Source organism: Cannabis sativa, chromosome 8 (assembly GCF_029168945.1).
Source record: "Cannabis sativa cultivar Pink pepper isolate KNU-18-1 chromosome 8, ASM2916894v1, whole genome shotgun sequence".
Lineage (NCBI taxonomy): Eukaryota > Viridiplantae > Streptophyta > Magnoliopsida > Rosales > Cannabaceae > Cannabis > Cannabis sativa.
The window spans coordinates 43,020,030-43,043,462 of NC_083608.1; the positions used below are offsets into that span (position 1 = coordinate 43,020,030).

The 23,433-nt window shown below is 36.1% G+C and overlaps 4 protein-coding genes across 8 annotated transcripts; 2 read left to right on the forward strand and 2 right to left on the reverse strand.

Moving 5' to 3' along the window:
* Positions 1 to 8,709: 8,709 nt before the first annotated feature.
* Positions 8,710 to 11,078, forward strand: LOC115698665 (14-3-3-like protein A). Of its 4 annotated transcripts, none has more exons than XM_030625797.2 (5): positions 8,711 to 8,861; positions 9,806 to 10,319; positions 10,414 to 10,536; positions 10,618 to 10,734; positions 10,825 to 11,078. In XM_030625797.2, the coding sequence occupies exons 2-5, from the start codon at positions 9,834 to 9,836 to the stop codon at positions 10,891 to 10,893; spliced, it is 795 nt and encodes a 264-aa protein (XP_030481657.1). In that variant the 5' UTR covers positions 8,711 to 8,861; positions 9,806 to 9,833; the 3' UTR covers positions 10,894 to 11,078. The 4 variants fall into 4 exon arrangements, with proteins under 4 accessions (XP_060957949.1, XP_030481657.1, XP_030481658.1 ...); XM_030625798.2 differs by having other exon boundaries at positions 8,800 to 8,919; XM_061101967.1 differs by lacking the exon at positions 8,711 to 8,861 and adding an exon at positions 9,360 to 9,384.
* An 861-nt stretch (positions 11,079 to 11,939) lies between these two features.
* LOC115700963 (ultraviolet-B receptor UVR8) lies at positions 11,940 to 16,233 on the forward strand. Its single transcript, XM_030628645.2, has 11 exons — positions 11,940 to 12,247; positions 12,352 to 12,496; positions 12,600 to 12,710; positions 12,833 to 12,893; positions 13,289 to 13,407; positions 14,143 to 14,228; positions 14,335 to 14,536; positions 14,919 to 14,972; positions 15,055 to 15,168; positions 15,663 to 15,719; positions 15,855 to 16,233. The coding sequence occupies exons 1-11, from the start codon at positions 12,219 to 12,221 to the stop codon at positions 16,068 to 16,070; spliced, it is 1,194 nt and encodes a 397-aa protein (XP_030484505.2). The 5' UTR covers positions 11,940 to 12,218; the 3' UTR covers positions 16,071 to 16,233.
* On the reverse strand, positions 16,193 to 17,688 carry LOC115700964 (membrane protein PM19L). The gene is made up of 4 exons (XM_030628647.2): positions 17,010 to 17,688; positions 16,732 to 16,909; positions 16,599 to 16,647; positions 16,193 to 16,513 (listed from the first exon to the last, which is right to left on the reverse strand). The coding sequence occupies exons 1-4, from the start codon at positions 17,143 to 17,145 to the stop codon at positions 16,370 to 16,372; spliced, it is 507 nt and encodes a 168-aa protein (XP_030484507.2). The 5' UTR covers positions 17,146 to 17,688; the 3' UTR covers positions 16,193 to 16,369.
* Positions 17,689 to 17,811: 123 nt separating this feature from the next.
* Positions 17,812 to 20,550, reverse strand: LOC115700962 (RHOMBOID-like protein 9, chloroplastic). Of its 2 annotated transcripts, none has more exons than XM_030628644.2 (7): positions 20,319 to 20,550; positions 19,757 to 20,182; positions 19,413 to 19,608; positions 19,152 to 19,317; positions 18,572 to 18,742; positions 18,256 to 18,410; positions 17,812 to 18,165 (listed from the first exon to the last, which is right to left on the reverse strand). In XM_030628644.2, exons 2-7 carry the CDS (start codon positions 20,169 to 20,171, stop codon positions 17,913 to 17,915), a joined length of 1,356 nt encoding a protein of 451 aa, XP_030484504.2. In that variant the 5' UTR covers positions 20,172 to 20,182; positions 20,319 to 20,550; the 3' UTR covers positions 17,812 to 17,912. The 2 variants fall into 2 exon arrangements, with proteins under 2 accessions (XP_030484504.2, XP_030484503.2); XM_030628643.2 differs by having other exon boundaries at positions 19,413 to 19,641.
* Positions 20,551 to 23,433: the final 2,883 nt, after the last annotated feature.

Genomic DNA, 23,433 nt, shown 5'->3' on the forward strand with positions numbered 1-23,433 from the left:
GGTTCCACGGATCATGGTAGTCCGGGTGGTTGATGCTCGCCTCAACCTCAGCTCGCAGAATCCTCCTAAGAGCCTCCACTTCAGCATACCCCCGGGAGTACTCGTCCATAGCATAGTTGTGTTTGGCTATGCGAAGCTCCTGCCTCACCTCATCCCCCGGAATCGGGGTAAGATCAATGTGAGGAGGAGCAGGATTTTCCTCCATCGGGGAGACCCCGCCGTCTAGGCCATGGGCAGGAGTGTCGGCCCTCCGAGGCCTCTTCGGCTCGTCCTGGGCAATCATCTTGCCCTTACGCTTGCGAATCAGAGCCACTTCAGGCTCCTCCTCGTCCTCCTCTGCTACCTCCGGAGGGGCTTGAGGCTCTCCAGTACCCTCAACGGCTTCCTCCGAGAAGCCCCACCCTTTCCCTTGGCCTTCTCCCGGAAGCACCTCCTCGTCATCCACTAAGTCAATGGTTTCGGGGGGAACGCCGGAAGGGACCTTCAAGGAAGGGGCCGGGGGAGAGGGGGTGAAAGCCGGAGGAGCCACGGGAGTATGAACCCCGGCAAGCTGTTCCAGGATGGCATCCATGGAGGTACCTGTTCCAAAAAATAAGCAAGTGTTAGAAGTTCGTGAGGAACCGCTTATAAAAGATGCAGCAAATAAGCTACTCCTACCCGAACTTCCTAATTCGGCCCTAGCAAAGTCCTGAACTTTAATGTTGGCAGCATCATCTCCAAGATAACTGTCCGAGGGCCGAAACCAGCTGGACGCTATGTAAGCCGATGGACCTAAGGGAATAGGTTCCGGAGGGCCAGAGCCCATCCGGGACCGACCTAGGTAATCTCCTAAGTTCGTAAAATAAAATTCCTTCAAATGATCCCCCCACCGGGTCGACGGAATCTTAAACCTACGGAGACGCTCGTCGAACCCTATGGGCCTATGACTGGTATATTCATCAACGGAAGGAACATAGCGAATTATCAAGGGAGACTTACCACCGGCACCGGAAGTGCTAGCACCGGGAGCACCCGAGTTTGGTTCGGGGGCTGAAGGCTGAGGCCGGGAAGTCTGATTCTCAGAAGAACCTTCAAGACGAAGGGGCCTCCCGGCGGAAGGACCCCCAATCTCTCCTTGAAGTATCTTGTCAAAAAATTTTGCCTCGGACTTCCCGCCAATGGCTTGGCTCCTTCGCACCACCGGACTCCCCACGCGAAGCCCTCTCCCAGAGGCAGCCTGGGCCTTAGAATACGCCTTCTCCTGGGCCTTCCGGTAGAGATAATCTTGGTACTTCTTCTCTGCCGTAGCAATGAGCTCATCCCGGAAGGCCTTCTCCGCAACCGGTGCCCTCACATTGGGGCAGATGACCCGCGAGAGGTTGGAGTCATCCACGGATTGATGAGAAAGGATAAGTTTGGCCTTCCTACAATTCTCCGTGGTGACCAGGCCCCCGACATCAAGATCGGCGTGGTCGTAGGAGGCGAAGGCTTGGGCCCTTCGAAGGAAAGCCTGAGTGGGAAGCGTCCGCTGGTAAGGTGGGATCCGCACCCACTCCGTGAGAAGCTCCTGGTGGTCCACGGCCCTGAACCCGGACGAGAAGAAAAAGCGGTGGCGGTACTCCTTAACATGAGTCTGCCTATTATATGGAACCACCCCCTCGTTAGCAGGGTGGATCCGGAACCCATAAAAACCGTCCTTAAGTTTGTCCCCTTTCTTGGGGACGGATACAAGTTCATAAAAATATAAAATTTCCGCCGGGCTGGGAGACCCCCAGCCGCGGGCGGTGTAAAAAATGAATAAGCCTGAGAGCAGGCGGTAAGCTTGAGGAATAAGTTGGTATGGCGCAAGGCCGACAAATACAAGAAAATTCACAAAGTAATCTTGGAGCGGGAGCATGGCACCGGCCATCAAATGGGTCTGACTCCAAGCCCCGAAGCCGTCATAGTTGTGATTGGGCGTCTCCGAGTCACGAGGAGGCCGGTGGAAGGTCCCCGAGGTGGAGGGTTTGATCCCAGCCACATTAATAATGTTCTCCAGCTGGTGAGGACAGGTCAGGGTCGATCGAAGATCAGCCGCTTCCCAACCAGTTGCACGGGACTTGTACCCCTCCTGGGCAACGGGTCCCAGAGAAACTTCCTCCAGCGTGGCCATACTTTTCCCTTTCTTCTTTGAAGATTTCGAGCCAGAAGCAGACATTTTATGTTCTGAGAAAAACAAAAGGGAAAAAGAAAAACCCAGCAGTTAGGTCCCATACCAAACCCTAAATCAAGAAAAAGGGAGTGGGGGTCCCCTAACCGCTGGAAAGAGGCCCCCTCCGGACACGTGTCACCTGGGAAACTCTGGAGAGAATCCCTCAACAAGTGTCGGGTGCAGTGAAATCGCAGAAAGTGGTTTCGCAAAAAGAAAAAAAGAAAAAAAGAGAAAAGCCATCTTATGCCCTAAGCAACGGTTAAGCGAAGAACACATGGCCCTCTTCAAACAGAACTGTATAACTACAACAGGGGCATGATAAATGGCGATTCCACAACTAAAGCAGTAAACATAAAACAGAACTCGAAGAACTTAAACGCTCACACACCCAGAAGCCTCTAAGTGCGAACCCAGAAAACGAACGAAGTAAATATAAGCATGTTATTATCTAAGGATGCAAGAAACTTACAGTCGATCGTTGAACTGGAGGTACTGAAGGTAGTTGAGTGAGAGTTGAGAAGCACTGGCAAAATCAAACACTGGAAAATTGAATGAAGTGTCTGAGTATTAAGATAGTTCGTGCTACTTCGAGAAATTTTCTCTCTAGGAAATTCGAGCAGAAATGGCAAGGAATGGAAAGTAACCGAAATGAAGGAAAGGTGGTGGCTTTTATAGGCAAAAGTGCATGAGGAACAGGCGTCTTCACCTACCAATCGCACGGTGAGGGAAGCGCGCGATTCGAATTCCCAAAGATCAACGGACCAGATCAATCTACCATTAAGGCGGTGGAAACGTTTGAGTATCCGTCTGACACCATCAATGCGCCGCATCAATCATGGGGCGTGAAACGAATCGACCTCTGCAAAAGCGAATCGCTGCATTTAATGCCATTATCAGACACACCTCCACGCGCCCCCAAGTCGTATCAGAAGACCGAGGAGGCGGCTGGAAACATTCCTGCAAAAAGCAAATCGCTGCATTAAATGACATCATTTAATTTGCCCCCACGCGCTCGAGGCTCGAGCTAGGGAAACGAAGGGTCAACCGGAGACACTTGAACAAACCTTGGTTTATTTTTACTAAGTAAACAAGGCTTGGGGGGTAAATGTTGCTCCAGAATTCGCCCAAAATACGTGGACCAGTCGAGAAGGGACACGTGGATCAGATAACTTGGAAAGATTTGCTAAGTCTTTTTATGCCACTAGGAAGCGCTATTAGCATGGGTCCCGGAGGAGACACCCGGAGTACAAGGTACTCCAGGAAGCTAGTATAGCATGAAGGCTCTCCGGGATGTGTCAGGTCTTTCCCGAGAAATCAAGTCGCATTTAATGCTGCATGGGAGGAAGCGTGTTGGGACTGTAACACGCAATAAAGTCTGACGGCACAACCCCCGAACAGCAGCGCTACAGTAATGATCATTTAAGTCTAGCGACGGCTACTCTGCGAAGAGTCACATCAATCACAAGACAAAAAGGACATTCTCCATAAAAACCCTACAGCACCTAGGGATTTGACCATGCATCACCCATGGTATATTCATCGGAAATGCCCAACTTTATGGATACTTACAGATACATGTGTAAGAACAATTCTAGGGATTACCCCACCAAAACACTATAAATACCCCCTCAAAGCTCATTTAATGGGGTCGAGAATCTTGGTTGCAAAAGAGCAAGAAGAGAAAAAACTCACCAAGAACATTCTCTGTATTTAAGAGAAAAACATTCTCTCAAGTGTAGAATCTGTATTAAATACATCCATTAATAGCAGTGGCTCGTGGACTAAGGCTCATTAACGCCCCAACCACGTAAAAAATCTCCATCTCACTTTCTTACAGCTCCTTACTATAATTATATTTTAATAGTTGCCGAAAACCTCGGTCAACAACACAAAATATAAAAACTAATATAAACACCTCAGCCGAAATTATATAATAAATTATAAAATATGACTTTTTTCATATATATATACAACTAAAATAATTACATTACAATTATATGTATAAGAAAAGATATATTGTACAAAACATCAACATATTACATATACTAGTATAAAAATTATTGTATTCATTAAGGGTTTGTTTGGAACGTCATATTAGGTCGTATTGTATTATATTGAATTGGATTATATATCATATTTTTATATAATACCATATTAAACTTTAATTTATACTAAAATATTATATATTTAGGTGTCCATAAAAGTTAATACCACGTATAGTTTTACATAAAAATATTGCATAAAATATAATTTAATATAATACTATACAATATACAATACGGTGTACTAAACGAACCCTTATACTCTAAAATTATGAGAGTTACAAATAACATTATGAAATATTTTTAAAGTGGCTAGAGTTGCTGATGGAGTGATTTTTATATTTTTTTATTGTTAGTATTTATGTTTTGTTAAACTTTAATGTCTTGTTTTAATTGTTATTGTTATTTTTGATTATTTTGATAGACAAAAATAAAGAGTAGTATTTTTTATTTTATTTTTGGTTTCAACTCTAGACCTTATTTTCAATGGGAGTTGTTTGTTTGTGGTTTAGTTGATCTTTTTTCGCTTAAAAAGTTATCATATCTTTGTTTTATGTGTTAGTAAATTTTCATAGCAAGTATTTTGGTTCTAACACTTGTTTTCTTTCAAAATATTTTGTCAATCAATCATCAATGTATCAATGGGGGAAATTGTAAATTATATTTTTTTTTGTATATTTTATGTGATAAAAATGTTTGGAATTTATTAATTAATTTCGACTATATATATATTATTTATACATGTTTTAAAATTTTATATATTTGGAAAGTTTGACAATATATTTTATCTTTAATATTTTCAAATCAAATCTCTTGTGGTTTCTTTTTTGTAGTCGATTTTTGTGTATTAATTCTGACCATTTATTATAGTTTGAATGTACGATCTAATTTTCATAGGGACGAATTGATACACATTTAAACCAAAGAAAAGACTTTGACATATATACCCTTCAAATTGACTATTCTGTTCTGTAGCTACAAAATCAGAAAATCATAGCAAAGTGAAGAATTAATTTAGGAAATTTTTCTTGTGGGATTTGATCGGTTTGACTATGTGTATTAGCTGCCCAATATGAGTGTACTATCTATAAATATTCATATTTGCTCCTAGGGTTAGGTTAAGGGTCAGTTTACTATCAGAAAAAACAGCTATAGTAAAATTGTGAAAAATATTGAGTTGAGTATTTGGTAAATTATAAATTTCAAAGTACTGTGAGTTGTTAAGATTTATTATAATGATAATATAATGTTATAATCTAATTTATTATAATTACAAATATGTAAAAACTTAATTTATATAATATTTTATTTTTGATTTATTTTTAATTTTTTTCAAATATAAATTTATATGTATTTGATAAAAATAATTTATAATATTTTTTTATTATGTTTTATCGAATGTAAAAAAAAAATTAAAAACTCAAGTATATAAGAAAAATTCTAAGTTGATGTTGTTTATTAATAATAAAATATATATTTTTTTTTAAAAAAAAAAATAAGAGATTTAATAATTATTTATTTTATTAGAATTAGTTTATTTTAAAAAAAATTATTCTTTTAAATATGTAATAAATAAGTAAATATGGTTTTAGTACAAAAAAAATTTATTAGTCTTTTAATCAAAACAACTTTTTCTAAAAGTTATTTTGACTGTTTACCAAATACATTTTTATCACAGCTTTTTCAAAAAGTAACTTTTAACTTTTCTAAAAAATATGCAAAACGGGCCCTAACTCTTTCACTTTTTATTCTATATTGTAATCTTTAGAAAAAATAATAATTGTTATGTAAAAGATAGTATGTTCAACTATACCTTTGTATTCAGTGTCTTTATAATTGTTTTGAGTTATCAAACAAGACTACAATATCAAAGTGCAAAACCTTTGTGAGAAGGTTTATTCTCAAGGATCGCGCTTGGAAGAAATTTATGGCAAGACTTGCTTTGGGAGTTACCAGGCATACTTCAAGCTTATCGAAGGGAGTTTGAGTTCTTGAAGGTTCAACAATGTTCATTTGCCAATGTGGAATACATTGAGCTTGTGGCAAATTCGATTGAGTTTATTTATACATATATCAAAAACTTTGTATTTTTTACATCTTTAGAGATCAAGCTTATTTTTAGGTGTGACCCCGTAAACTAGTAGCAATCTAGAAGGATTACTGATACCATATATGAAAAACTTGTATTTTTTTTTTTTGTACTTTAGTTCTTTACTGGTTTGTTGGTCTAGCTACATAATATTTGTTTCAATATCAACTATATTATTTCGCACTTAATTGATTGATTAGCTAAACAATTGTTGTAATTATATAATACAGAACTTCACTTTATGATTGGGAAGTAGGGGTCGGGAGGTTTGATTGGGGTTAGCTTGATTTTAAGTTTTTCTTCTATTTTATTATAATTCATTATAGGTGGTATTAAGAATATTTTTTTTTTGTAAGGGTAATTTTTTCAGGTTAGATCAAAGAAATGCTAGCACACAAAAAGTGGAAGAGTTTCTTCCATCCAATAAAACAAGAAGTCTATCATGAGGAGTATATTTAGTTTATGTTACTCCAAATTTTGCACAAAATGGCTTGACACTTCACAAAATAACATGTGGCAAATACGTTAAAATGTGGTTGGAGCATATCCCCCGAATAGGCCAACCAGATTCCTCCCAAAGTTAGATTTATCCAAGTAAAGCTATCTTGCAACCATTCTTTCGACATGGATAGTATCACGTGATATGCTGTGCAACTGAGCATGTTGTACAGATAAATACGCTGGGACAAATCTTCTCCAAATTATTTCTTTAACTACTGCGACAAAAATAGCAACCATAATCCATATTTATTCGGGATTAACTTGCTAAACTGAGATTCATGAGATTGCTAGCCTGGAGCTGATCCTCAATCAATTCCACCAAAATAGAAATTTGATTAACTGCTTCTATTTTTTAAGACTTAAATATATTACTTCTAGTTGAGAATTATGGGGTTCCATCTCAAAATCAATTGGCAATGAGTGGAGTAGCTCATGTTCTTATATATGGCTCAATTCTGTACCATTTATTCCATGTGGGACAATGTCCACACAATGTTCCCCCTCAAGATGATGGCTATTTTTTACTCATCAATCTTGAACCGTATTAGAGTGGACATGGTCACTATCTGTATAGGTGCGGATCGGATATGATCGCTTGTCCGCAAGGGATATGGCTCTGATACCATGTTGAGAATCATGGGGTTCCATCTCAAAACCAGTTGGCAATGAGTGGAGTAGCCCATGTTCTTATATATGGCTCAATTCTCTACCATTTATTCCATGTGGGACAATGTCCACACAATATTCCCTATAAATTGTGAAGTCATTCAATGCGAAAGGGAATGCTTTTTGGTACTCTTAACTAGCGATTACTCTGCAGAAATCTTTGTATACTCTCGAGAGCTATTAAGAAACTCACATGGCCAGACCTTGTGATCTTAGTAGTTTTCTCTAAGTAATACAATTAAAAGGAGAGTATACTAATACCACTATATGGAGCCGAACCTTTATAATTCTTGTTTTATTTTATTATTTTTATTATTAATTTATTATCATTCTTGTTGCTTTAATTAACTTTATATTGTTGGTCAAAAGCGAGATCAATAGTTTATATTATTAATATAACTGTTTGAAATAAAATATTAAATCAACTAAAAATAATTCTTATGTTTTCTTATAGGAAATAAACAAGGTAAACACGTATATCTTTTTTCGTGGGTAACAGAGTTGTGCTGAACTACTGATAGGAAAATGTAAAACATAACGTTTGATATTGAATTCATAACAAGAAAAAAAATGTAATATATGTGTATAAAACTAAATAGGCTAATTGAGATTTTTGCCCCTTAAACTTTAACACGTACCAAATCATGTCCACTGAACTTTTCTGGCCGTTAAAAATTTTCCCTGAACTATTGAGATTGTTAGATTTAAGGACTTTTGTCTAATTTCATTCAATTTTACTTTTGGTGATTGTTTATGTACTAAACCATGCTCCCCAGACTTTGATATCTATCAAATCATGCCCCTCGAACTTTGACATGTACTAAATCATGCCCCTGAACTTTTATTTATATTAGACTTTTTTACTAAAATTGGACAAAAGTCCTTAAATCCAATAATCTCAATAGTTTAGGGGCATTTTTGACGATCTTAAAAATTTAGGAGGCATAATTTAGTACATGTTAATATTCGTGGAAAAAAAATCATACAAACTGAAAAATATGATATTTATGCCTTAAATATATTTACAATTTAATACTAGGTTTTGCTGTATACGCATATTCATGGTTGATACAGTAAAGAGGGTAATGGTAAAAAGCCCATTGGATCATTTAATGTTCGGCCCACGAAGACCCAATAAAAAAGGACAATTCCAATAATGAAGGCGTTTGACGGTCAACGGCAGCGTGCAAAAACCGATGTAAATTTACTATAACAGGTCCATGGAATCTCCGTTATCTACACGTGTCGTGTTCTCATTGGACCTTACTCCCTTCCACCTCTCATAGGCGACAATTTTTAAGCACCACAACCATCCCCACTTTTTCCATTCCATTTTAATTTTCTCTTTGCGTGCGGCTACGCGCTTACTCTCTTATTTTCTTACTCTAAACAGGTATGGACCCAAACCCTTCTTCCCCTATTCCTCATTGATTTCGATTCAGGATTTTAGGGTTTGCCTTCTCTTTTCGATGAATTTCTCTGTGATTTTACTAATTTGTTTACATTTTGAAGATCTAGTGTTATGAGTCGGCTTTTTATTTTGTTTTTTTGGCTTGTTTCTGATTTGGTAACGGGTTCATGTGTTTCTGATATATATTGTATTAATTTTTTATTATTGATTTGGCGGTTGGGTGAGTTTGTTTTCATCACAATTATATGGTTTCTTTAGATCTAGAAGATTGATCGTAAAAATAATAATTTGTTTTTTCTAGTTTGTCTGGGCTTTATAATTTTTTTTTTCAAACATATATAATTGTGTGTTAATGGATTGGATTTCGATCTGTTGGTTGCCGAGATAATTTGTGGAAAAAAAATTAAATGACAATAGTAAGTAGGTATTAACTTTTGTTTTCAGTATAAAAGAGTATAATCTTTTGTTTTTTCAGGAATATAGGTCTGTTACTGTTAAGATTCATGTAAGTGTGTCCGCGTTTCTTTTCTAGATCTGAATACCCATGTGGGTCTGTAATTACCTTTGTTCTTTTGTGCTTTATTATTCTCTTCGTCAAATTTTATTGTATATACGATGTTGATTCAGCGTTTTATGATACATGATTTAGAATTTCATTAAAATTAATTTTTAGAAATGATCTTTAGGATATTCTAGTGATGTTTTCTTCTACTGTCGTTTTATTTATTGGGCATGTATATTTTCTTCAGATCTGAATTACGAAATATTTGTGTAATTACTTAGTAACCTATAACTTTTTTGTTTTTCCATAGTAATGTTTGCCTTAGAGAAAGTTGGCCTTTTATATCTTATTTTGACCCCTACTTGTAAAGATGTATGATATGATTTGGAGTTTAATTGTTATACGTCTTTTGATTATTTTCCAGAATCCAGTAATACATAAATTATTTAAAGATGTCGCCAACTGAATCATCACGGGAGGAGAATGTCTACATGGCCAAGTTGGCCGAACAGGCTGAGCGTTATGAAGAGATGGTTGAGTTTATGGAGAAAGTAGCCAAAACCGTTGATGTTGAGGAGCTCACTGTTGAGGAAAGAAACTTGCTTTCCGTGGCTTACAAGAATGTGATTGGAGCTAGAAGGGCCTCATGGAGGATCATCTCCTCTATTGAACAGAAGGAGGAAAGTAGAGGAAATGAGGACCATGTTAAGATTATTAAGGAGTACAGGGGAAAGATTGAATCTGAGTTGAGCAAGATCTGTGAAGGAATTTTGAACCTTTTGGAATCTCATCTTATTCCCTCAGCCTCATCTGCCGAGTCTAAGGTATTTTATCTTAAGATGAAGGGTGATTACCACAGGTACTTGGCTGAGTTTAAGACTGGATCTGAAAGGAAGGAAGCTGCTGAGAGCACTTTGTTGGCTTACAAGTCAGCTCAGGTGTGTACTATCATAGTAAAGTAGTTCTTTTTGTTGGCATTTTCTTATTTTGGTAATGGTTTTTTACATCTTATTTTTTTTTATCTCTTTGCAGGACATTGCTCTTGCAGAATTGGCTCCTACTCACCCAATTAGGCTTGGACTTGCTCTTAACTTCTCTGTGTTTTATTACGAAATCCTCAACTCACCTGATCGTGCTTGCAATCTTGCAAAACAGGTATGTACTTTTGTTTGCATATATTACATACAGTCAATAAAGATTCTTACTTTCATATCTAATCTAATCTAAATTATGCAGGCTTTTGATGAGGCTATTTCTGAGCTAGATACATTAGGTGAGGACTCGTACAAGGACAGTACATTGATCATGCAACTTCTCCGAGACAACCTGACACTCTGGACTTCTGACATCACGGTAACTTTCTCTCCCACTTTCAAATATCTTTATATGTTTATACATATTGATCATGTAAATAATTTTTTCTTTGTTATGGTGAAATTTTAGGATGATGCTGGGGAGGAGATCAAGGAAGCATCAAAACGTGAAACCGGAGAAAGCACTGGACAGCAGTGATGACCGAAGAAAAGCTTGGATGGATTAAAGAAGAATGTGTACTCTGTATTGTGATTTTTAAGTAGATCCAATCCAACCATGGTTGTAGTTGCACATTTTCTTAATGAATGAACTCAGATGTCCTTGACGTTTCAGGGTTGGAACTATTCCGACGTATTATATATTTTGCTATTTTGCTTTTCATAGTTGGTGAGAAGTGTCTGTTTTTTTTTTTTCCTTTTTCAAAATTATTTATTTTCAAACTAGCATTGGAAGTATTCAATTTTAGTTTTGAATGAGGTGCATGTATGTAATAGGTCAGTGGGTTGTGTTTATTTTTATTATGTTTTTGTAGTCGTTTTGTGCACGTTCAAGTTAAACATTCTTGATTCATGAGGTCATTTGTCTCATCGGAATCGCCAGCTTCTCACTTTGATTTGAACGTGTAGATCAAATATATTCTCTTAAAAAAGACAACTCATTTTTTTTTGGTAAATTAGCAAGTGTTATTTCTTAACTAAATTATTGGGGACAGTGTCTACCGAAAATTATGGTAAAGGCAAACTTTTTGCTTTTAATATTCTTTTAAACTTGATTAGTTGTATTTTAATGAGGAAAATGGGACCGAAAAGGATTGTAAAACAAACACTTGTGTACCTCAAGTAGTGTGGGGCATAGCAGCAAGGATTACTTGGATTTTCGCTTCTATCTGAATTAGTCAGCAATGACTAAGATTACATTAGGTGGGTCACAATTACAACTCACACTGATACCCCATCTTTTATTTTAGACTAATTAGTATTTTTGTCTCCGAACTTTGACATGTATCAAATCATGTACCTTGTACTTTTAAGGTCGTTAAAAATATCCTCAAAAATATCATTTTATTAAAAAAAGTTTAATATGATGAAAGTTCGGTATCATTTAGTACATGTCAAATTCGAGAGGCATGATAGCATGGTTTTGTACATAAATAATTACTGAAATAGTAAAATTGAATGAAATTAAATAAAAATTCTTAAATCTAACAATCTTAATAATGCATACAAAAATCATTAACCTAAACGAGGAAAGTGGCATTTCACCAAGGGTCAAAAGAGGGCAGCTGTCTCATAAAAACTCAAAAAACGTTTTAAAAATTAAAAAGATTTTATCATTTAATAAACAATAAATAAAATTGGGTTTTGTTGTTCCCATGCCCACTAAATGGCTGACGCATTGCCGCATCGGGTTCGCTGTGTCCGAGTTTGAATACCATACTCACTACTCTTTTACTTGTGCTTGTGCTTGGGTTGGGCTGCTCTTTTTCTTACTCTCTCCTTCACACCTCTCTCTTTCAACCTCTCATGGCTTCGGATTCTGCCATTATAGCCTGGTCTCTGCTCGCTCTTTTTCACGTGTTATCTGTTCCATCAATAATTGGGCAAAAAAGTTATGGTTTTGATTTTGACTTGCTTAATGGATTATGTCATAAAACAGGGGCTCAGGAGAAGATGGGCAATTAGGATTGGGGAGTAATGAAGATAAAGAATGGGTTTCCGTTGTTAAAGCTCTCGAGTCTCAAAACGTTCGTTCTGTAGTTGCTGGTAGCCGAAATTCCCTCGCCATTTGCGAAGATGGCAAGGTTTTTCCTTTTCTCCTTTTAGCATCGTAAACTAATATTTTTCTGCTACCCTTTTTTCTTCTCGTTACTCACTGTATTTTTATTATGCTGTATATGTATAAAGTTGTTTACATGGGGATGGAATCAAAGAGGAACACTTGGACACCCTCCTGAAACTAAAACTGAAAATATTCCAAGCCAGGTTAAGGCTCTGGCTAATGTCAAGATTGTCGAGGTAATCCTCCTTTTTGCTTTGAAACAAGCTTTCGTGTTTAAGAGAAAAATCAACGATTGGAGGTTTTCTTTTTCTCCTCAAGTTTGAACTCATCTCTTTTTTCTTTTACTTTCAATGTGCAGGCTGCTATTGGTGGTTGGCATTGTTTGGCTGTTGATGATCAAGGCCGGGCTTATGCTTGGGGTATGAATATGATATTGGATTTTAGTATTTTTTTTCTTCTTCTGTGCTACAATTTTAGAATCTTGTTTGACTAATATTACTACTTGAATATGATGGGTAATGGATTTTGTCTCCATTAAACTATAACCCACCTAACTCTACAATATTTGGGGACCAAGCAATAAACAATAACAATTGTTATGTAAGTACCTCCTGACCAGGAAATTATACAAGTAACCAGATGGGACACGTACCTCAGGCCTTGTGGGAGCCAACCACATGGCTGACTATTTTTTTTTTTTTTGCAAAACTGTTATAAACGTCTGAATAAGGATTGTGGGATTCTCATAATGTGTGATGAAGTTGAATGGGAATTTAGTTTTTGATTGACTAAGGATGCATTTTGATATTTTCAGGTGGAAATGAGTATGGCCAGTGTGGTGAAGAACCTGAGAGAAAGGATGACACTGGTAGACCTCTAAGAAGGGATATAGTGATTCCTCAGCGGTGTGCGCCGAAGCTTGTAGTCCGCCAGGTATGCTACTAAGACACAGGTAGATGGTGTGACATATACTGAACCGTGTTAGATTGAATGTTTTCCGTTTTCTATATTGAATTTAGCTTACGGCTGTTTATTTCACGAAGGAGGCATGGAATATTAGATTTGTTATCTTCGTATTAATGTTACAAAATTCATTTACAAGTAAAAAAACTTGAAACATTTGAATGTTTAGTATGAGATAATAGCCTGTTTACTAAATAATATAGATACTGTCAAGAGATTCCGGTGAAGTATGATCAGTATTCAGTATGGCATCATTTTTCCAACCCTTTTTAACTAAGAGGTCATGAAAAAGAATGTCACTAGGAATGCTGTACAATAGTTCTTAGGGATATCCTTTCTGTGAAACTAAACAATTATTAAAGCCTCGTATGGATGTGAACTTGTGAAGTTTGAAATAGGTATTTTGTGCTCTTGTTTTTAGTATACGTTTGTTACCATTTCCCCCCCTTCACATGCCCAGTTTAATAGATCACAAATCCACGGTAATGTTACTTATCACACCTTTCATTTATAGCTGCCTGGTGATATTGACCTGGAATAAAATATTTGCGCTCTTCCTCAATTTCTATTGCACTTTCGTCTTCATAATCAAGTAACATACGTTGCCTTAGATTGTTCAATTTTGCTTGTTTTGAAAGGATATACTATACTTTTAAACCATATGAATTGTGCATTTCGTATATGATTATATTTTTCACATTACAGGTTGCTGCTGGAGGTACTCATTCTGTGGTACTTACTCGGGAAGGGCAAGTATGGACATGGGGTCAGCCATGGCCTCCTGGTGATATGTACGGTGTCTTAATTTGAATTCACACTTTTGCCGTTTTACAGTCATGTATATTTTGCATAAATAAATTTATGAAAACTTTGTTTATTCTTTGTAAATTCTTACAGAAAACAGATTTCTATTCCTGTCCGAGTGCAAGGCCTTGAAGCTGTCAGAGTGATTGCTGTTGGGGCATTCCATAATTTGGCTCTCCAAGAGGATGGTACTTTATGGGCATGGGGTAATAATGAATATGGGCAACTGGGAACTGGAGATACCCAACCCAGATCCCAACCAATTCCTGTTCAAGGGCTTTCTGGTCTTACTCTGGTTAGTGTTATTTTATCTAAAATATTCTTTCTGTCCTATGTTTTGTCTTTCTTCCAGGGAAAGCTCTCCTTTGTTCTAAGAATCATTGGACTTTATTCTTTCTCGTATCACGGTTGCTTACTGGATTTCTCTCTAGCTATATGTTTAACTAATTTTTTGTTGGTTCTTTCTATAATTATAGTATTTGTTCACTTGTACAAATGAAGCCCCCCAAAATTAAGTAGTTACGCTAATCATTGGACAGATCCTTGTTTAGCTCATTTCGAATTTTCATCATCATTATTCTTTCTTTCTTTTGTCTAAATTTTCTGAATTCTTGTTTGTTATTGTTATGTCTTTGGAGTAGCTTGCTTTGATAAGATTGTCCTTCTTTCTCATCCAGGTTGATATTGCTGCTGGTGGTTGGCATTCTACGGCACTTACAGATGAAGGAGAGGTGAGTATTCTACTCTGCAGGATGCTAATTTGAGCAAAACACTTTAAAACGAAGGTTCCATTATTGTGTTATCTGAATTCAGGTATATGGTTGGGGACGAGGGGAACATGGAAGACTTGGATTTGGAGATAATGACAAAAGCAGTAAAATGGTGCCCCAGAAAGTGAATCTTTTGGCTGGGGAGGATATTGTTCAGGTACCATTAATGAACTATTCCTTAGATATGACATGGTCTCATCAAACCTGGATAAACATTTTGATCGGTCTTCTTCAGTTGATAGATGATCCATTTATCAGAGTGATTTGTATGATACCAGAAAGTGTGAGAAAATTAAGCTACCTTGGTTAAAAAATTTACTCTTGTCAAAATATTTCTTATTTTGTTTTTAAAATGTATGCAAGCATCATAGGACGGGCTTCTTGATATCCCAAAGCATTTTTTAGCTGGGGACTAAAAGTGGTTCGAGTTCAATCATCTTGAATCATTATTTCACTACTTAAATTGCATTAGCCAGCAAGTCAGCCTGCCATGATTTTGCTTTGGCAAACTGTCTTTGTAACTCAAAGTGATTTTCTAATAGAAGGGTAGTATTCATGTTTGAATTCAATCAAATCTTCTGACCACTACGGTTGGTCTTTACCTCTTTCAAACTGTCTAAAGATAAAAAGGTATGCTCTTTTTTCGAATAGGTATCCTGCGGAGGCACTCACTCGGTTGCATTAACCCGTGATGGTCGCATATTTTCGGTAATAATCTCATCATATATGCTTTTTTTTATCTTTTATGTATAAAATTCCTTCATCTTGGTCACTTGCATTGTCTCCTTCTAACCTTGTTTACTTACGATCTCAACCGTTCATTCAACTTCTTATCTATGGCAGTTTGGTCGGGGAGACCATGGACGGCTTGGATATGGGAGGAAGGTGACGACCGGACAACCAATGGAGGTTCCCATAGACCTATCTCCTCCTACAGAGAATACTACAACTGATGATGAAGAAGGTGAGGAACGTTGGATAGCTAAGCTTGTTGCTTGTGGAGGTCGCCATACTCTGGCCATTGTCCAATGGCAGATTCATGATGAATCAAACCAGTGATCAAATCAAATCAAACCCTTTTCTTTAGTGGAGAATTTGTTCAATTTAACTACTAATAACCGCAGTAAATGTTGGTCAAATGGGTTTTAGAAGAATATACTATAACTCTAGTGAACACTTCAGTATGCAATCATAATAATATTCTTGGGACTATTTTTAAGCATGCAAAACTTGTACAGTTGGTTTGTTCCTCTGCCATATACTCGTACTAAGCAAAATGTATATGTATGCGATATAACATATAACAGTATATAGTTTTCTTCTAACAACATATATAAAAACATACAACGAAAAAAGCATCAAATATCAGCTGATGTGGCAGGTTTCTGGGGGTCATTGCGATACCCTGGACCATAAGTACTACTGTACACCCCACCGTGGAGAAGCACCACATAAAGTATCTGACTCAGGAGTGATATCACTATGAAAGCCTCCAATGTTTGCTGCAAAGAAGAAGAAGAAGAATTAAGAACCAAGATCTTTTTTTCCACTGAGAATTTGGTTTAAACAATACTGTTACATCTTTACCAAGCGCTTTCCTCTGCGTCCTCCTAGTATCATTTCCTTACACACAAGTCTGCAACAAGAGAATTTATTTGGCTGTAACTTCTCATGAACTAATGTATGCATGCAATGTATGTTTGTATATATATACGAGTACCCAAAAGCAAGAGCTGTTAGAGCCCAAGCGATGAGAGCTAAGGAAGAAGCAGCAGCCAAACTGTCACTACGCCAAGTACGCAGATGGATGAGCCCTGAAATGAGAGAGCAAGCACCCACTACCCCACCTACCAGAGCAAACACCAACATGAATCTAGTTGATGGATTCCCACCTAAATCTGCCATTATCAACACAAAAGATATAAAATAAAACACCCGTTTCTCAAATATAACCAAATATATACACATAAATTTAGAGAGAGAAGAGAGTGAGTGTACGGGGATGGTTTTCCTCTCCATCGATGTATTTGTCAAGAGACCATCCAGCGAGTCCAAGCACAATTAGATGAACTACCAAGTTAGCAACAATAAGAGGACCTAATAAGTCTCTAACACCTCTCCCACTCGTAGTCATAATAACCCACAACCCACAACCCACAATAAGCTCAACTACCCAACATAGAATGAGCAGCACAAATAAATGGATCTATGTATATATAGGCTATATATGGATAGTTTCTGAGGTTGGTTGATGCTCTCAAAAAGAGTTATTCAAAGAAAAAGAAAGAAGTAGAAGAAAAGCTTTTGCTTTAGTTTTTGATTACGTGGAGTCTTGTTGGAAACTCGACTAAATAGGTGTGGCATATCTTTCGCGTCCCCTGAAAGATTATTTTAAGTCACTTTTTAAGTGAACAAAATAGGCCAAAAACATGAGAATTTTAATACACTTTCCTATTGTCGTTTTTTCTTGTAGTTACTAAGTGTTTATGAGAAATTGGATTATTGAAAGTGTTTCTTTACAGCAGTACAGAGGTGCACTTTTCTTGACATGCGGAATCCATGCATGGGGTCCACGTATTATATATGTTAAATTATTTTGGTATTAATTTCTCTTTCGAGAGGAGTGTGTTACAGGTATATTTAATCGTTATCATATTCCCAAATAGTTTCTTGGGTTTTACTTTACGCTAAGTTTAGATTCGACATTAGTCGTTATGATTTTAACCAAACTCTACGAATCATTAGTTGTGAATTAATGTCTATTACTGTTTATACAAAAAGAAATAAGAAAGAAATTATATTGTCAAAAACGAACCAAAAGACCTTTATATATTAATTAATAATTATTTTACAATAGGGCATTACGTACGTAAGCTCTCACATCTCACCTACACCTGTTATCTATATGAAGTAGTTGTCCAAAACCATATCATTGAGAGGAGGTTGGACCAAGAAGAGTAAAGAGGTTAAAACGACAATGAAGAGACTAAACCACAAGAGGGATTTCCAAGGATCAGATTGTCGTTTCACAAGAGCTATTCCTTTTTCTTGTCCACTACTACTTGAAGCAGAAGCTGTAATATCATCTAGTTCAAGTGTTGGACATGCAACAAATCCATACGCTACACCACTAAACGCTGCTCCAAAATGTGCCCTGCAAACACAAATAAAACTTTACTTGTTTATTTTCTTCATAGCTTTTTCATCCAATTTGTTTTGCACTACATAAGTACTTTAAGCTTACCATTCATCAATTGGAACAAAATGGCTTAATATGAAGCCCAGACCTGTGATGATGATTGCCTTTTGGAACAAGTTTTCTGAAACTTGTTTGGAAATGACATCTTTGTTTTGGATCTGATAAACCATCCAAGCTCCAATTATGGCATATATTGGTGCCTGTGTAAGCATCATAATAAAATGAGAAAACTTGAGTAAGTATACACTAGGTGTCTTCAGGTCCTATATAATTTAATTTAGAACTAAATCCTACTTACGTTTTAAGTGGGATATAGTAGCAATGCTCTTTAAGAATGTTAAGATTTATGTAAGTTGCTTACTGTGCCACCAATAGTTGGTTTTGGTGTATGAAGAAAGCTAATCAAATTGCCAGAGATTCCACCAAGGATGTAAATCAACAGAAATGTAAACGACCCATAACCTCTGCAGACTTTAGGCCCAAATGTAAAAAGTGCCCAACAACCAAGACCAATGTCAAAAACACCACAGTTCTGCAATATATACCAATTATCATGTATCTCATAATTCAAGGAAATTTTAAGCAAAAGAAGCCATAACATTATTACATAGAGAAATGCTAAAGGGTAACTGCCTAGCACCCTCTTATGTGTCAATATTGCTATTGGTCCAACTCAGTATCGAGTTCCATAGAGTTTAATATAAAAACTTTTATAGAGTATCGCTAACCAATCGCAACGCTACATGTCGAGAAGGTGCTAGGTACCACTGGTGTCTAATAGCAATGTTCTATTATAAACTACTACTACTTCTAACCTATCCATTAGTTTTGAAAATTAGCTTATTTTTTATTTTTTTGGATATGTGAAACAACATATCAATAAAATGTGACTATATACAGAATGGAATAAACACGAACCCAATGTATTGTCAATCTTGTACCAGAAACATTGGGGTAATAAGCCTCCACCATTCTCCAACAAGGATTAAATGATTCACTTTAGCTCCATATAGTAATGGCAGAGAAGACAATTCCATGTCAGAGCTCCTAATTGGACTTGCAATTTCAAACAGAACAACTGCAATGTTTATGGAAGCCAATGTACTTCTGCATATCCAATATTTTATCATCAGAGGAGATAATCACAACAAATTAATCTAAAAAATAAAAATTCACTTAGGTAAAAAGCTGAGTTGTTTTACATTAAGTACAGATTAGAGGGTTCATCTTCATCATCATCATCATCATCTTGTTGTAGCCTTTGAGACTCCTTTGGACCATGGGAACCAATTCTAGTTCCTTTGTTCATGTAAGTCCTCATTTTCATATCTTCTTTCCTTTCATAGTCTTCTTTGATTGTATGCTGACATTCGAAAGAAGACAGTGTTGGCTCAGCAGCTGTTGAACAATCCTTGTCAGCAGAGCTTTCATCTGTCATTATGGTTGTGTTTGGAAACATAAATAATGTGTAAAATTTAATACTAAATAACCTCGTATTTTCACACCTAAAATACCATGTTTTTTTCTAGAAAAGTAGTGTGTTTACCTTTATCAAGCTTGTCAAGATAAGCACCTAGAATATCCAACTTTTTGTTTGAGCACAATTGTGGTTTGTTGGAAGACTCTGCAGGGTTGAGTAACTTGAGTTTATTAGCATCTTGGAGTTTTCCAAAGTAAGAAGACAATGATCTCAGTTGTTTCTGATTAGCACAAAAGATTCCCACATGAGATTTGGTTTCCGAAATCGATCTTAGATTGTGTTGGAAATCACTCCTTGTCTGCAAAAGAATCGGTCCTTTTATGTTGGAGGAAGAGCTCCACTTCTTGTAGATGTATACAGAGAAAAGTTTCACACTATCACATGTTATCATCATGCCTCTCTCGTTGTGTCTCATTAGATTTTGAATGTGTTGAGTTTGGTTTCTGTGAGGCATTTTGTAGCATATGGAAACCACAGCCATGTTTATACACACTGGAAGAAAAATAAATAATAGATTAAGGATTGAGTGAAAACCACAGCCATATAGATTCTCAAACTAAGTAGTTCAAAGTCTTAGTTCCCAAATACATAAATAGAGAAAAAAGAACACTAATAAAGTTTTAAGTACCTGAACTGATGAAATCACAGTGTGTGTTGGTGTCTCTCTATGGGATTGGGCTAGTAGTATTGGAGAACTCCATTATCAGTTTTCATGAAAGTGAGAGAGAGAGGTCTGTTCCTAATAATATTAGTGTTACAAAATCATCACATGAGAAAAGTAAGAAAGGATTAAGAGGAGAAATTAACGAAATCCAAATAAATCCTTCCCTTATCTAAGTTGGTCCATTGAGAAGCTGCCATATCTGATTAACAAAATCTAATAAGAGGTGTAAATGTAATGTGGTGGAGTGGAACCCACTTGGGGTGGTTTTGAGGCCCCAAAAGAAACACAAAACTAGTATCACCACACACACACCATTCAATTAATTTCACAGCAAATCTTCTTCAAAAAGAAATATCACACACGTGTAACGAGTTACAACGTTAAATTTTCAAGTTGGGTGTCATAAATAATGCTCAAAATAGAATAATAATAGTTCAAAAATATTGGAGTCCGGTGTAAGGTAGGGTGTAAGGTAGGGTATATTATATACAGACCTAATATCTTTAATGAAATGTCATGGCCGACATCAAAAAATGTTTTTGAAATTAAAAGGAAAATTTTACTTTTTATGATTAATAAAACACCTCATATCAATTTTGACTCCCTTTATTAATTTGTACCAATTAATTTCTTTGATTACACGAATTTTCCATTTTACCTTTTTGTTTTTAATGTAATTTTCGCTAAAATCGCGAGATTTCATTTTTTGGAGTATTCTGTGTGTTCGTATTTTTCTTGACAGTTTCTCGATACGTTCTCGATGAGAATGTCTCAAGGTCAGTAAAGACATTTCTTGACGGGTTATCGATAAGTTCTTGAAAGGTTCTTGACTCAAATCTCCCAAGGTCAGGGAAGACCTTTCTCGAAGGCTTTTCGATAGGTTATCGAAAGGTTCTCCACTCGGATGTCCCAAGGTCAGGGAAGACCTTTCTCGAAGGCTTTTCGATAGGTTATCGATAGTTTGTCGAAATGGCAAATGATTTTGCATTTCCAATCATGATTGAGGTTTGTTTTAGCAAAAAAAAGTCATTCTTGGCATGTTATCATTGCGTTCTCAATTGTTTGTCGATAGTTTTTTTGATAGTGTGTATAGTTGTGTTTTTAAACTTTCTTGTCCCATGTTATTGATGATTTCTCGACATGTTATCGACTGTTTCTCGATGATTGACTGATTATTATTTTCCACGATTATTGATTGCTTTTCTACAAGTTCTCAATTGGTTATTCTGATTTAGTTGTTGGTAGTTTGTATTGAATTGCAAGATCACTTGTGTTTCTGGTTGTATTTTATGATAGTGCTTGGAGTGTTGAAGGATTTAATTGGGTGTATAAAAGCGAACTTGCAGAGTTTCATTTTTTTCTTTGTTATTAGTGTTAGGCTATTAGCTCTAATATTTATTTTGTTGAATTTATCATCTATCAATCTACATTGGCCAAAAGGAGTTCCCTTCATCCTTGCAATAATCTACTGAAGAGAAAGCAAAAGTTTCAGCCTTCCAAAATTGGGCAAAAGGGGCTCCCTTCATCCTTTCAATTAATCCTTCATGTTTTTTAAACTTTTAAACGATTTAAGTGAATATTCCACTCCCTCTATATGCCACACGACCTGAAAAAATGGGCTGAAGTTGGAATAATAAGTTCTGGAGCCATCTGTAAAATATAAACAATACAATAATTAAAAAAAATGTAAGAGAAAACATGATAAAAAATACTAAATCCTATCGAGAATCTGTCGAGAACCCATCGATAATCAGTAAACACTCGCCAAACATGAATTAATACTTTCGAGAACGTATCGAGAACCATATAAAACCGATCATAAATTAAGAAAAATTCATCAAAATAAAGTACATTTCAACACTAATAATATATACTCTCTCTAAATTAACCAAAAAAAAAACTAAAAACAAACTTTTTTTAACAACATCTTGTCGATAACCTATCGAGAATCTGTCGATAAATAATCGAGAACATACATAACCACCACCACCACACTAGATTAGAAAACACTATAACCACTAAATCCTATCGAGAACCTTTCGAGAACCCATCGATAATCAGTATACGCTCATCAAGCATGACAACTAAAAGACTAATTACTACTATCGATAACCTATTGAGAATCCATCGACAATATGTCGATAATCAAACTTACATAAATTAAAAGAAATTATCATCAAAATGAAATGTATTTCAACACAAATAATATATAATCGATCTAACTAAAAAAAAAAAAGAAAAACAAACTTTTTTTAACAACATCTTATCGATAACCTATCGAGAATCTGTCGATAAATAATCGAGAACATACATAACCACCACCACCACACTAGATCAGAAAATACCATAACTACCATATAAAACCGACCATAAATTAAGAAAAATTCATCAAAATAAAATATATTTCAACACAAATAATATATAATCTCTCTAAATTAACCACAAAAAAAAACTAAAAACAAACTTTTTTTAACAACATCTTGTCGATAACCTATCGAGAATCTGTCGACAAATAATCGAGAACATGCATAACCACCACCACTACATTAGATCGAAAAATACCATAACCACCATATAAAACCGATCATAAATTAAGAAAAATTAATCAAAATAAAATATATTTAACATAAATAATATATAATTTCTCTAAATTAACCACAAAAAAATACTAAAAACAAACTTTTTATTAACAATACCTTCTTACTGCTGAAAAGATCTTGAAGGTCTAGGGCTCCTTCACGATGTCATCTTCCAAATCTGCTTCTGCACCAGTGAAGAAGCACGCTGCCAAAGTCTCCGACATTGTGGCGTACCTGGTCATACTGTGGAAACAAGAATCAAGAGAAGAAAGGAATGAAATGACTTATTCACTTTATTGATTGAAGAACAGAGTATATATATTCTGTCAAAATGAATTACAATCAAATTTTAATAACAGAAAAGAGTTAGTTACATAACTAACTCCAACAGAAAATGAACAGCTGAAAAACAGCTCACTGACAGACTGACAACCAAGCTGAGTACACTACACCTTAAGTCCTTTTAACACCTTGCAATAATTTTACTTTCTATATAATAG

Bases quoted from the DNA above. Each gene is read 5' to 3' on its own strand.
- LOC115698665 (XM_061101966.1), top strand. From the start codon at position 9,834: ATGTCGCCAACTGAATCATCACGGGAGGAGAATGTCTACATGGCCAAG. The intron at 10,320-10,413 runs GTGTGTACTATC...ATCTCTTTGCAG, and splicing joins TGGCTTACAAGTCAGCTCAG to GACATTGCTCTTGCAGAATT. The intron at 10,537-10,617 runs GTATGTACTTTT...TAAATTATGCAG, and splicing joins CTTGCAATCTTGCAAAACAG to GCTTTTGATGAGGCTATTTC.
- LOC115700963 (XM_030628645.2), top strand. From the start codon at position 12,219: ATGGCTTCGGATTCTGCCATTATAGCCTG. The intron at 12,248-12,351 runs GTCTCTGCTCGC...GTCATAAAACAG, and splicing joins GATTCTGCCATTATAGCCTG to GGGCTCAGGAGAAGATGGGC. The intron at 15,169-15,662 runs GTACCATTAATG...TTTTTCGAATAG, and splicing joins CTGGGGAGGATATTGTTCAG to GTATCCTGCGGAGGCACTCA.
- LOC115700964 (XM_030628647.2), bottom strand. From the start codon at position 17,145: ATGACTACGAGTGGGAGAGGTGTTAGAGACTTATTAGGTCCTCTTATT. The intron at 16,910-17,009 runs GTACACTCACTC...TGATAATGGCAG, and splicing joins TGGAGAGGAAAACCATCCCC to ATTTAGGTGGGAATCCATCA. The intron at 16,514-16,598 runs GTAAAGATGTAA...TCTTCTTTGCAG, and splicing joins GACGCAGAGGAAAGCGCTTG to CAAACATTGGAGGCTTTCAT.
- LOC115700962 (XM_030628643.2), bottom strand. From the start codon at position 20,171: ATGGCTGTGGTTTCCATATGCTACAAAATGCCTCACAGAAACCAAACT. The intron at 19,642-19,756 runs GTAAACACACTA...CCATAATGACAG, and splicing joins TCTTGACAAGCTTGATAAAG to ATGAAAGCTCTGCTGACAAG. The intron at 18,743-19,151 runs GTACAAGATTGA...TATATATTGCAG, and splicing joins TTATTACCCCAATGTTTCTG to AACTGTGGTGTTTTTGACAT.